The sequence below is a fragment of the Pteropus alecto genome, unplaced genomic scaffold (assembly GCF_000325575.1).
Source record: "Pteropus alecto unplaced genomic scaffold, ASM32557v1 scaffold8, whole genome shotgun sequence".
NCBI lineage: Eukaryota > Metazoa > Chordata > Mammalia > Chiroptera > Pteropodidae > Pteropus > Pteropus alecto.
Window position 1 is genome coordinate 14,140,330 of NW_006494609.1, and position 9,568 is coordinate 14,149,897.

Consider the following 9,568-nt stretch of genomic DNA (forward strand, 5'->3'; position numbering starts at 1 on the left):
ACCTGACCAAACCCTACTTACTCATCCTTCAGAGTTTAATTAAAATGTCAGTTTTTTAGGAAGGCTTCCACTGACCATCCCCTCCCACCAAATCTAAAACAAGCCTACTATTCTCTCTCTTAGTATTCCTGTTTTTCTTTATAGTGCTTATCACAGATTGTAGTTATTTCACTTTTTAAGATGTGTTTGTTTAATGTCTCCCCACTAGAATGTACACCCCATGAGGACAAGGACAGTGACATTTGCGGTAACTCCTATATACTCAGTACCTGGCATTCATTCCTAATGCAAAGGAAGGACTCAAGAAATTATGTGTCGAATGAATAAATGCTAACATGAAGCCATTCGCACAGCTCGGTAACTACCCAAACAAAAGCTAGAACTCAAATGGCCTGTGGTCAGTATGACTTCAACCCCTAGCATGTCCTGTGCTGTGCCCATGACCAGCCTCCCCCACTGTTATGTGATCACCAAAACCAAAGACCATAGTCCTAGGTCTTTGTATGACGTTAGCACAGTTCGATATGTATGTATTTAGGGTTTGAAGGGTGGATATATATTTAGACGAGTGGACAGAAGGAATGAGAGACAGACACAGACTTGCAAACAGAGTGCCAGGATAATCCTCAGCAGGAGCCAGGAGCTGGTCAATGCCTGAGGCATGGGGAGAACAAAGCTGACGTATCAAGCACCCGCAGCCGTGCACAGGCCCAGCGTTGGAAGAAAAAGGCGGTTACGGTTACATCCATCAGCCTCCATACAGAAACTTAACGTGCACCCTGATTAAGATCCAAGATCAGTACCCTGTTCTGAGGTTCCTGGGACAAACCTTCCTATTTTGGTGCATCTCGAAGTGTTTTCACTTTTATATTCCCTATCACATTATATTGGAATGCTTTCATTGTACATGAAAGCAACTTCTGTTTCTCGTTACACCAGAATGAGCAGCCTGTTACTATAGCAATATTGAAAGTATTTTGAGGTATTTTTACACAGTCTTGTAAACACTTGCTGCAAACTGTATATAGCGGTTAGTAGAAATGGGCTATAATATCCAAAGTTGTTTTTTTCTCTTACATCTTTACCTCTTTTATTAAACTTTTGCAAACTTTTCTATAGTTCGGTTTCTGAAATGTGAACCCTTCTTATTTTTAAGAAAGGATAATTAGGGGAGAATGGTGTAAATATATTTGACCTATTGAACATTGAAAATAGCTCTGAAATAACTAGGATTTTGTTGTAAATGCCATGAAGATAAAATTGCTTCTTGAGATCTATCTTTTTTCAGAAAATCGGTGCCATCATAGATTCCTTCTGTGTGTCTGCAGGGCCTAGAAAGCTTCAAAGTGAAACAGAAATTCTTCTCAGGCAGCCAGGAGCCAGCAGCCTCCTTTCCTGTGCCATATGATCTGCCTCCAGAACTGTATGGAAGTAAAGGTGAGACCCCCAGTGAAGGAGAAGCATGGGTGTGTGTGCCAGAGCAGAAACAGACCCCAGGGAAAGCCATCCATCTCTCTGTGGGAGGCTGGCTCACGGACCACTCTGAAAGCATGGGTTTGCATAGGCCCCTTTGCTGCCCTGGCTGGGGCCCCTGGAACCATAGTTCTCAAACTGGTTGCTCCCTGCACCCTTCTGCATTCTTATCATTACTGAGGACCACAAAGAGCTTTTATTTATGTGGAGTTTTATACCTATTGATATTTACGATATCAGAAATTAAAATCAAGAAATTTGAATATATTGATTTGTTTTAAAATTACAGTAATAAACCCATTATTATATATATATATTTTTTTTTTATGACTCTTCCCTCCCCCCCAAAACGAGCAAGGAAGGCAATATTGTTTGTATTTTTTACAAACCTCTTTCAGCATGCAATATCACACAAGTCACGTAGCTTCTGTACACCCCTGAGAAAGTGAAAGTGACAGTTAATGGCTTAATATTAAGATGAAAATAATTTTGACTTCACAGCTCTGCCCCCGAAAGAAAGGTCTCCAGACCACACTTAGAAAACTGCTGCACCAGACTGTGACTTTTTTAAGGGCAGTGACCATGTATTTTTCACAATAAAAAGTCAATGGAACTTTGGTTCAGGTTCAGGGTGTTCCTGGAGAAAGGCTGTCCAGCTGGTGTGGGTGGCCCCACCTCTGACCCAGCCCCACAGGCTGCAATTAGGCTTTTCTCACGCCCTGGATGTCCTTCTCTGGGGCAAGTTCACATTTACCAAACTCACAGGTGGAGAGTGTAATCAGGTGTTGGGGAGGAACAAACTTTCTTCTATCCTCCAGGGTTTTTTGGCTATAAATATCATATAGACATGAGACAGATTAGCAAGAGAAAACCAAATTTAATACTTACATGTATATGAGAACCGGGCATACAGGAGAGAATCAGAGACCCCCACGTACAGGAGAGTTTCAGGGACAGGAAGGAACCTGGGAGTTTAAGACATCCTAAGCTAGGGATGAAGTCAGGTGCCCTGGGGGCTTCGAAGGGTCTTTGCAGAATGATAAGAAGAATAGATGCTTAGGAGATAAAAGTTTGCCTTGCACTATAGATAGGTCAAAAGAGGTCATCTCTGATAAGCTCTCATTATGGGCAAGGCCCTAATTCAAGTTCTAGGCAGTGTGGGGAGAAGCAGATGGTTCCTTTAAGCCTAAGGCTAAAGTTCTCAAAACAATCTGCATACCAGAGGCACCTCTTGGGGTGACTCCTTCTGAACCCCCACATGGTCCATGCTTATTAATTTAAAATGGCAAATGCTTAGGCCACCACAACCGGCGTGTTTCCCCTGGAAGGTAGAGACCTACACGTGTAGCCAAATGATAATCTATAGTTTTTGAGTGAATGCTGAATCCGAACCGAGCAAATTTGGTTTTTGATCGAAAAGTTTTGCTGACATCGCTCCATTAATATTCCAAAGTCTCCAATTTCCTAACAGTCAGTCTTGCTCACCCTTTTTGGCTTTCGTGGTGAACCAAACCTCCGCCTTCTGATGGGCCCATTTCTTAGATTGTCTTGACACATCTAACATTTAATCCTATCTCATATCGTCCGGCGCACTAGCTTCTTGCAGATGACCATATAAATATATATAATCAGTTGTGTTGATACTAAGTTTCGGAAGGCATTCTTGTTCCCCTCCTTTCCATGCTGTGTACTCTTTTTCAAGTCTCTAAATTTGTAGTATATTCATGCATTTTCATTTTTCACTAGCAAGATTATATAGGTTTTGTCATCATGTCTCTGACCAGCCCCCGACACACATGCACACACACACACATGGAAAACGTTGCTTTAGAACCAAACTGTGTTTATATGCCACATCATAACTTATTAAGTGACCTTGGGCAGTTATGTGCAATCTCGATCAGGCCTTGGTGTCTCTGACTGCAAAAGAGCAAGAATGCCTACCACATAGGGTTGTCAAAACGAGGAACTGAGACGATGTCTGTAGTGCACTTAACTGTTTTAATGTAGAGTTAGCAGTCAGTAAATGTTAGCTGTCGTTTCTGTTCTCGGTATAAGAAATGTCCTAACCTGTAGAGGATTTTTAGAAGTTTATTTGAGCCAAACTGACTACAATTGCCATGAAATAAATCTCGATGCATTGAGAAAATGCTCTGGCAAGTGGCCGTTTTGCAGCTTACTTTATATATTAGAATCAAAAGAGGAGCCTGGAGGAGGATTACGTGAAATCATTGGTGGTACATGAACGGGCGAGAGAAAGCGAAGGGCAGGAGGGAATGAATCTCTGAGGTTGGATGGATAACAGGTAAAATCGAGAGACACATGCTTTTACATGGGTGGGTTCCGGATAGTTAATAATGAACATTTACAGCACATGGAGATGTTGTGTGGGCAACAAGATAACAGCGAGGGGTTCTGTGGTCTCCTGCTCTGGTGCCACTGTGTCCCGAGGTCTAGAAAAGGAGATTACTCTGACATTTCAAAGGTATGTTATCTTAGATGCAAAAAAGACAATAGACAGGCTCGCTTAAGGTAAACTGACCTTTGTCAAGGAAGCTACGGGGAAGGGACGTGACTGCCCACCATGACCCGCTTTTAGTTAGGAATTTTTGTGTTCAGCCCTTTTTGTGTTCAGCCCATCCTCTGTGGTTACTTTGGTCTCTGAGTTTGTAAGGCGTGCCATGCTGGCCTCCCCTGAGCTTGCCAGGTTTATTATGCGGCCCCACGCTGTTACCTAAAATGTCCAATTCAGCTCCCAGTGTATAACAGTGGATTCGTGCTCATTCTCTCCCCTTCTCCGTGGTGAGCTGCTGATGAAAAGGTTTGTGCAACTCCATCTTTAAACCTGCCAGCGTCACGAGGACTGTCGCAGAACCGACCTGATGGTCTCCCCTGCGTTCTCTGCACCATTGTCTTGTCTCCTCGTCTTCATATTCCCTTTGTTTTTGTTTCTGTTTATAACCTGAGTTCTCCTGACTACACATGGAGCTGGGGACTATGATTGTCTTAGGCTTAGGTCTGACCTTGGGCCTCGTACTTCTCACCCCCATCCCTGAACCGTGGCTGGAATTCTGCCCTCTCCCTTCAGTAAATTTCCAAGGGACTTTGAAAGAGTGGAAGAGATAGAAGAGACTTAAAAATATCCCGACGTCCTTCTCAGTTCCAATAGAAAAAAGCATTCCCAAGAATTTAAAAGTTTACAAGTAGGTAGTGTCGTAGACTGTGTAATGATACATCGTTTACTTGGCCAGCAGGCGGAATGCTTTCCATTGCTTAGCTGAGTTTTCTCTTTTTTTATGCACTTCCTTTGAAAGATACAGACAAGAGAGACTGGAGCATTTTAGTTTTTATCGCTACTATTTTACTTTCCACAGTGCTTTAATAGCATGTAGAATAATGCAGATGATTCAGATATCACTGTCTCGTATATAGCCAACATTCAAGGGAGTCATGTGGCCTATACAAAGGCATTTTACCAAGATTTGGGAAAGCGAGTGGCTAAGAACATTTCAAAAGCACTTTATCTGGAAAAGTGATTTTCAAGCCATTGTAACACATATCTTTTTAAATCAGAAGACTACAAAAATCTTAGCAAAGAAATAAATAACAGTTTGATATAAGAGGCCACCAGACATCCTGAAACCAAGAAATGGATCATATAAAGTAAAGCAGAAACGGCTGGGCCACGGGTATACCTCGCCCCGTGCAGTGCTTGCTGCTTGCTCGTTCTCTCCACGAGTTCATATCAGCATCTACACCGTAGGGGGCTCAGAATATGTCAGCGAATGAGAGCCTCAAATCCTTGCCCTCACAGAGCTTACAATTACTCCTCTCCTGTAAACTCATACCGTACCAAATTCACTTTACTGATAGTCGTCTTTTTAAAAGGAAATTTTTAAAAGTAAAATCACCAACGTTTTTATTAAATCTAACAAATTATTTCAATATGTCCCACTTGCTTTGTGACCCTGAGCCTGAAGAGAAAGTGAAATGGAGGACTGTCCTCTCTCCTGAGCTCTGTACTAAAGGCACCTGCTTTGCACTCTTTTTTTTTACCTTATATTCTTTTATTATCTGATATACTGGTGAGAAAGTAAAACGAGGTAAGGTTAAGTAAAGCCTATCTTATATGGATTTAAAGAATAAACTGTATGTCAAGTTTAAGAAGTAATTAAACAGGCAGAGCTTCAAAAGTTTTAGTTATAATTTATCAAGTGGTCTGTTTTTCTTTTTTTCAGTATACATGGAATACGTATAGTATTCTTTCAAATTTTCTACATAACTTAAGATTTTTAAAAAGTTACAACAAAAGTACCAATTATTTCCATATACCCTTCACCCAGGTTCCCCAAACGTTAATCACGTTTTATCACGTTTGCATAATCCTTCTCTCTGTCGCTCACATGTTAATTTTTTTCTGATGCATTTGAAAGTTGCAAGCATGATGTCCCTTTTTCTCTAAATACTTCAATATATGTCTCCTAAAAATACATTCTCTTACATAACCACAGTACTGTGGGGGACTGGAAATTTTCCCCTTTCCCCTCTTAGTTCTTCTGGCTGGTTGAACAATTAAAATGACATAAAACAGATTCACAAAATAATGAAATTTAATTATGCATGTACACAAGGGTTAGCTCCAGGAGGATGTGAGACCCAAGGACAAATCAGGCAGTTGCTGCCTAGGTGCCATCGGAGCTCAGGAGAAGTGGAAGGTTGTGGTCTGGGACTTCAGAGGGCAGGAAGTCAGTTCACGGGTAGACGGAAAAGCAAATGTTTGCTAAACAAATGTTTGCTGGGCCATCTATAACAATGAGACACAGAGAGGACTTTATCAAAGAGACCTTGCTAGGTTCCTCCCCGTCTGTCATACCTAGTTCATATTACACTGTGGGTATGTAGGATGATAGCTCCCTTCCTGGAGGAGCAGGTCCTCTGTCTGAATTCTTTTAGGTAGGGGAGGTCAAAGGTTTTTTCCCCCATCTTCTGTTTCTTAAAAATAACCAGCTTATTAAAATCAGTGCCCGAGAGGCACATTTTAGGGCGGCAAACTCTGCTCCCCTCCAGTTCCCAAATGGTTTAACTATTTGCCCTACTGTTTGATTAATTTAAAATAATTTCTTGCATTTAGATAATATGGGAATAAACTTTAGACCTATCAGAATTATTGCTGAATAGTAGAGTCTAGATTCATAAAGTATTTTTGTAAGGGAAACAAAGTTGATTTAATGTTCTAATCTAAAAAAAATACCAAAAAAAAGTAGATCGCTTAAAAATTATTGGCGATATGTTTCATTTTAGTTTTCAAGGACCTATTTTTGAAAGATCTTAAGAAACGAGGCTTTTTTTTTTTAATGAAGCAGCCAGAACACTTTTTAGACATGATTTTGATCATCTTTAAGAAGACTTATTTATGCTTATAACACAAACAGAAGACTGAAAATAAGCTTCCAGCTTAGCTTTTAAAATGGCTATAATCAGAAAGTTTAAGGAAATCTAGAATCATCAAAGTAAAGAGTAGTTTATCAGATTACTTTGAATTAAGTAAGTACTTGGTTTTTAGCAATTTGAATTATTTTTCTTCCCACTAGGTAGATTGTTCTGTTTTTGTTTTTTAATTTAATCACAAATTAGGGTATTAATGGGTTTCAGATAACACTGATACTGCTGTAAACCCAAAAATAAAAGCCCAAAGCGAGAGGCAACAAGTGTTTATTTGAGATCCAAAAGAATACTATCAGAAGCACTGGTTCAGGCAGAAACCCAAGAATGCCTTTAATTTGTAGTCTGCGAGTCATAACATCTGCTTTCCTGTTATCTTTGCAAAAAGTTGGAGTATGATGCTCCTTTGGGCCTGGTCCAAAGGTTGTCTTACCCAGTTTAAACACTGCAAAGGTTTGAGAAGTAAGATGCGCAAGGCAGTTCTCTGGAATGGCAGCTCTGACTCCATCTTGAAGTGGCTCCCTTTGTGTTATTATTCACCCTGAAATTACCAATGATTTCAATTCTACGAGGTTGGCAGCCCAGCGTAAAATATTTTGGAGCTTTCCTTCATATTTCATGCTGGCAAGTCTTTTATACATTCTCTAACTTCAGAGTACGCTAAGGTGAAATAACATCAGAAATCTTAGGGTAATCGGTTCATCTCTTTGGAACCACACACCACACAGTCTGCTTGTGCCCAGTGTATGAATGAGACATGATTGCTCGGCTGAGACAGTGGCTTCTGAAGGTAGCATATCAAGTTCCCCTGAAGAGAAGACAGTGGGAAATGTACATATGGGTGCTTGGGCTGGAGGGGTCAAGTCACAAATCCTTCTTCACCCAAGGGCCACTCTCAGAGGATTAAAGGAGAGAGCTGAGTGGCTAGCCAAATAGAACAGGATTTTGTACTTGGGTTTGTCTGATTGTTAAAAAAAAAAACACACACACACACATTAGGACTTACACAGCATATAGGATAATGACAGTCCTCACTATGAGTTAAAGGTGGCAGTAATTATTATAATAATTATAATACTACTAGCACTCTTTAAGCACGTAGTATGTGCCAGGAACTGCTGTTGAGCACGTGACATGAATTAATTCATTGACTGCTTTCCACCCCATGGTACAGGTAGTAGTATAACAGGTAAGGAACCCTAACCGCTCATGTTAACTCGGTCCAGGCCCCATGGACAGCCTCGTTCTGGTGCCCGTGCCCCCTTTACCCTCACACTGTAGCACCTTCCCATGGAGGGCCAAGTTCAGGAGTCACAAAGAAATGTAAGATGCACGTGTATCCTGGCCACAGGGAAGGATGGGCTAGGGATACGCACAGGCTGTGCCCTCATCCCCAGCCTCCCGCCATGCCTTTGCTGTAGACCTCATCCTGTCTCACCTAGACCATGCTGCTTTGATCTGTCTCCCTGGCTCTGGCCTCCTCTCACTGGACACCGTCCTCTGCGCTGCTGCCACGCACATCTGATCATGTCACACTGCTGTTTTAAACCCTCCCATCGTATTCCAGAAGAAGGACAGTTTCCCATCCCCTTTACCCTTGGATACAAAACTCTGATTGTGTCAAGATCACCTCCAGAACTGGATAAAATGCGTATCACCAGGCCCCAGCCCAGACCTACTGAAACAAGCTTTCTGGGGGTGGGGGAAGTGGAGAGCAGTTCACATGTGAGCCCAGTTAGGGAACTGTGCAGACGTGGTAAAGTCGCGAGTTCCAGCATCCTGTCTTGCCTGCTCTCTGCCTCACTGAACTGTAAACTCTGAGAGGACCTCAGCTCTGTCTGACAAAGTACCTTGTATCTATCTAATCAGCACTCAACAAACATTGTACATACATGCTCGACTGTATCATGAGGCAGGTCGTTCTCTTAAGGGACAATTTAGGTGGATGGCTTAAAACAGGCCTTAATCTAAGCCACTAAATGTTAATGCTGATTTCTAGTGATGGGTGAAAAGGCACCACAGTCATAACCACCCTCTGTTCACCTACCCGTTGGCATTTTTGCAGCTTTCTCCCAAAGTAATGAAGGGCCTTTCTGCCAGCACAAGAAGTAATTAGCCTGTAGGTACAGACATTTGCTCACCTGTAAAGCAGAGCATCTGGGGATTTACCAACAGCACGGTTACCCTGCTTGGCTGTTGTTGGCCAATTTTGAGGGGGAGGAGTAAATGGGGTGGTGGGCTTGAAGTTACTTGCCTACTGGCAAATGTTTGCATCACAAATCCTGCCTCAGTGAAGAATCTAATAGCTACTCATTGCAAGAATCAGGGTGTCCTCTGCCTTGGGGATGAAGCAGAGCTGATGTTAGCCAACTTTGCAGGAAAGGACAAGTACAGACAGAGACGTCTAGCCACCAAGGTGGTGTCGCCAGCGGAAGAGAATGCCTTTTTAAAGGCCAGCGAGTAGTTGTGTGGAGTCAGGTCTCCAGCCCTGCCAGTCCCTCCCCTTTTATGAAACAAGCATGTGACAGACTCAGGTGTATGGCTCTCTAACAAGCTCTTCAATTCACAAAAAGTGTGTGGTGTCATGCTTTCAAACCATTTCAAGGCCAAAGACAAGAGAACAGGGTTCTGATGACTTTTTGCCATCTTCGGC

General features: G+C 42.0%; 1 protein-coding gene across 8 annotated transcripts in view; it reads left to right on the forward strand.

Annotated features, from left to right (window-relative positions):
* Positions 1–9,568, forward strand: part of TDP1 (tyrosyl-DNA phosphodiesterase 1) — a 74,458-nt gene that overhangs the window by 57,285 nt on the left and 7,605 nt on the right. The window contains exon 15 of one of the 8 annotated variants that reach the window (XM_006925522.3): positions 1,329–1,437. The exons of the other annotated variants lie outside the window; for them this stretch is intronic. Within the exon in view, the coding sequence (XP_006925584.1) occupies positions 1,329–1,437 (109 nt within the window). The remainder of the gene's footprint in view (positions 1–1,328; positions 1,438–9,568) is intronic. 8 annotated transcript variants of the gene reach the window in all.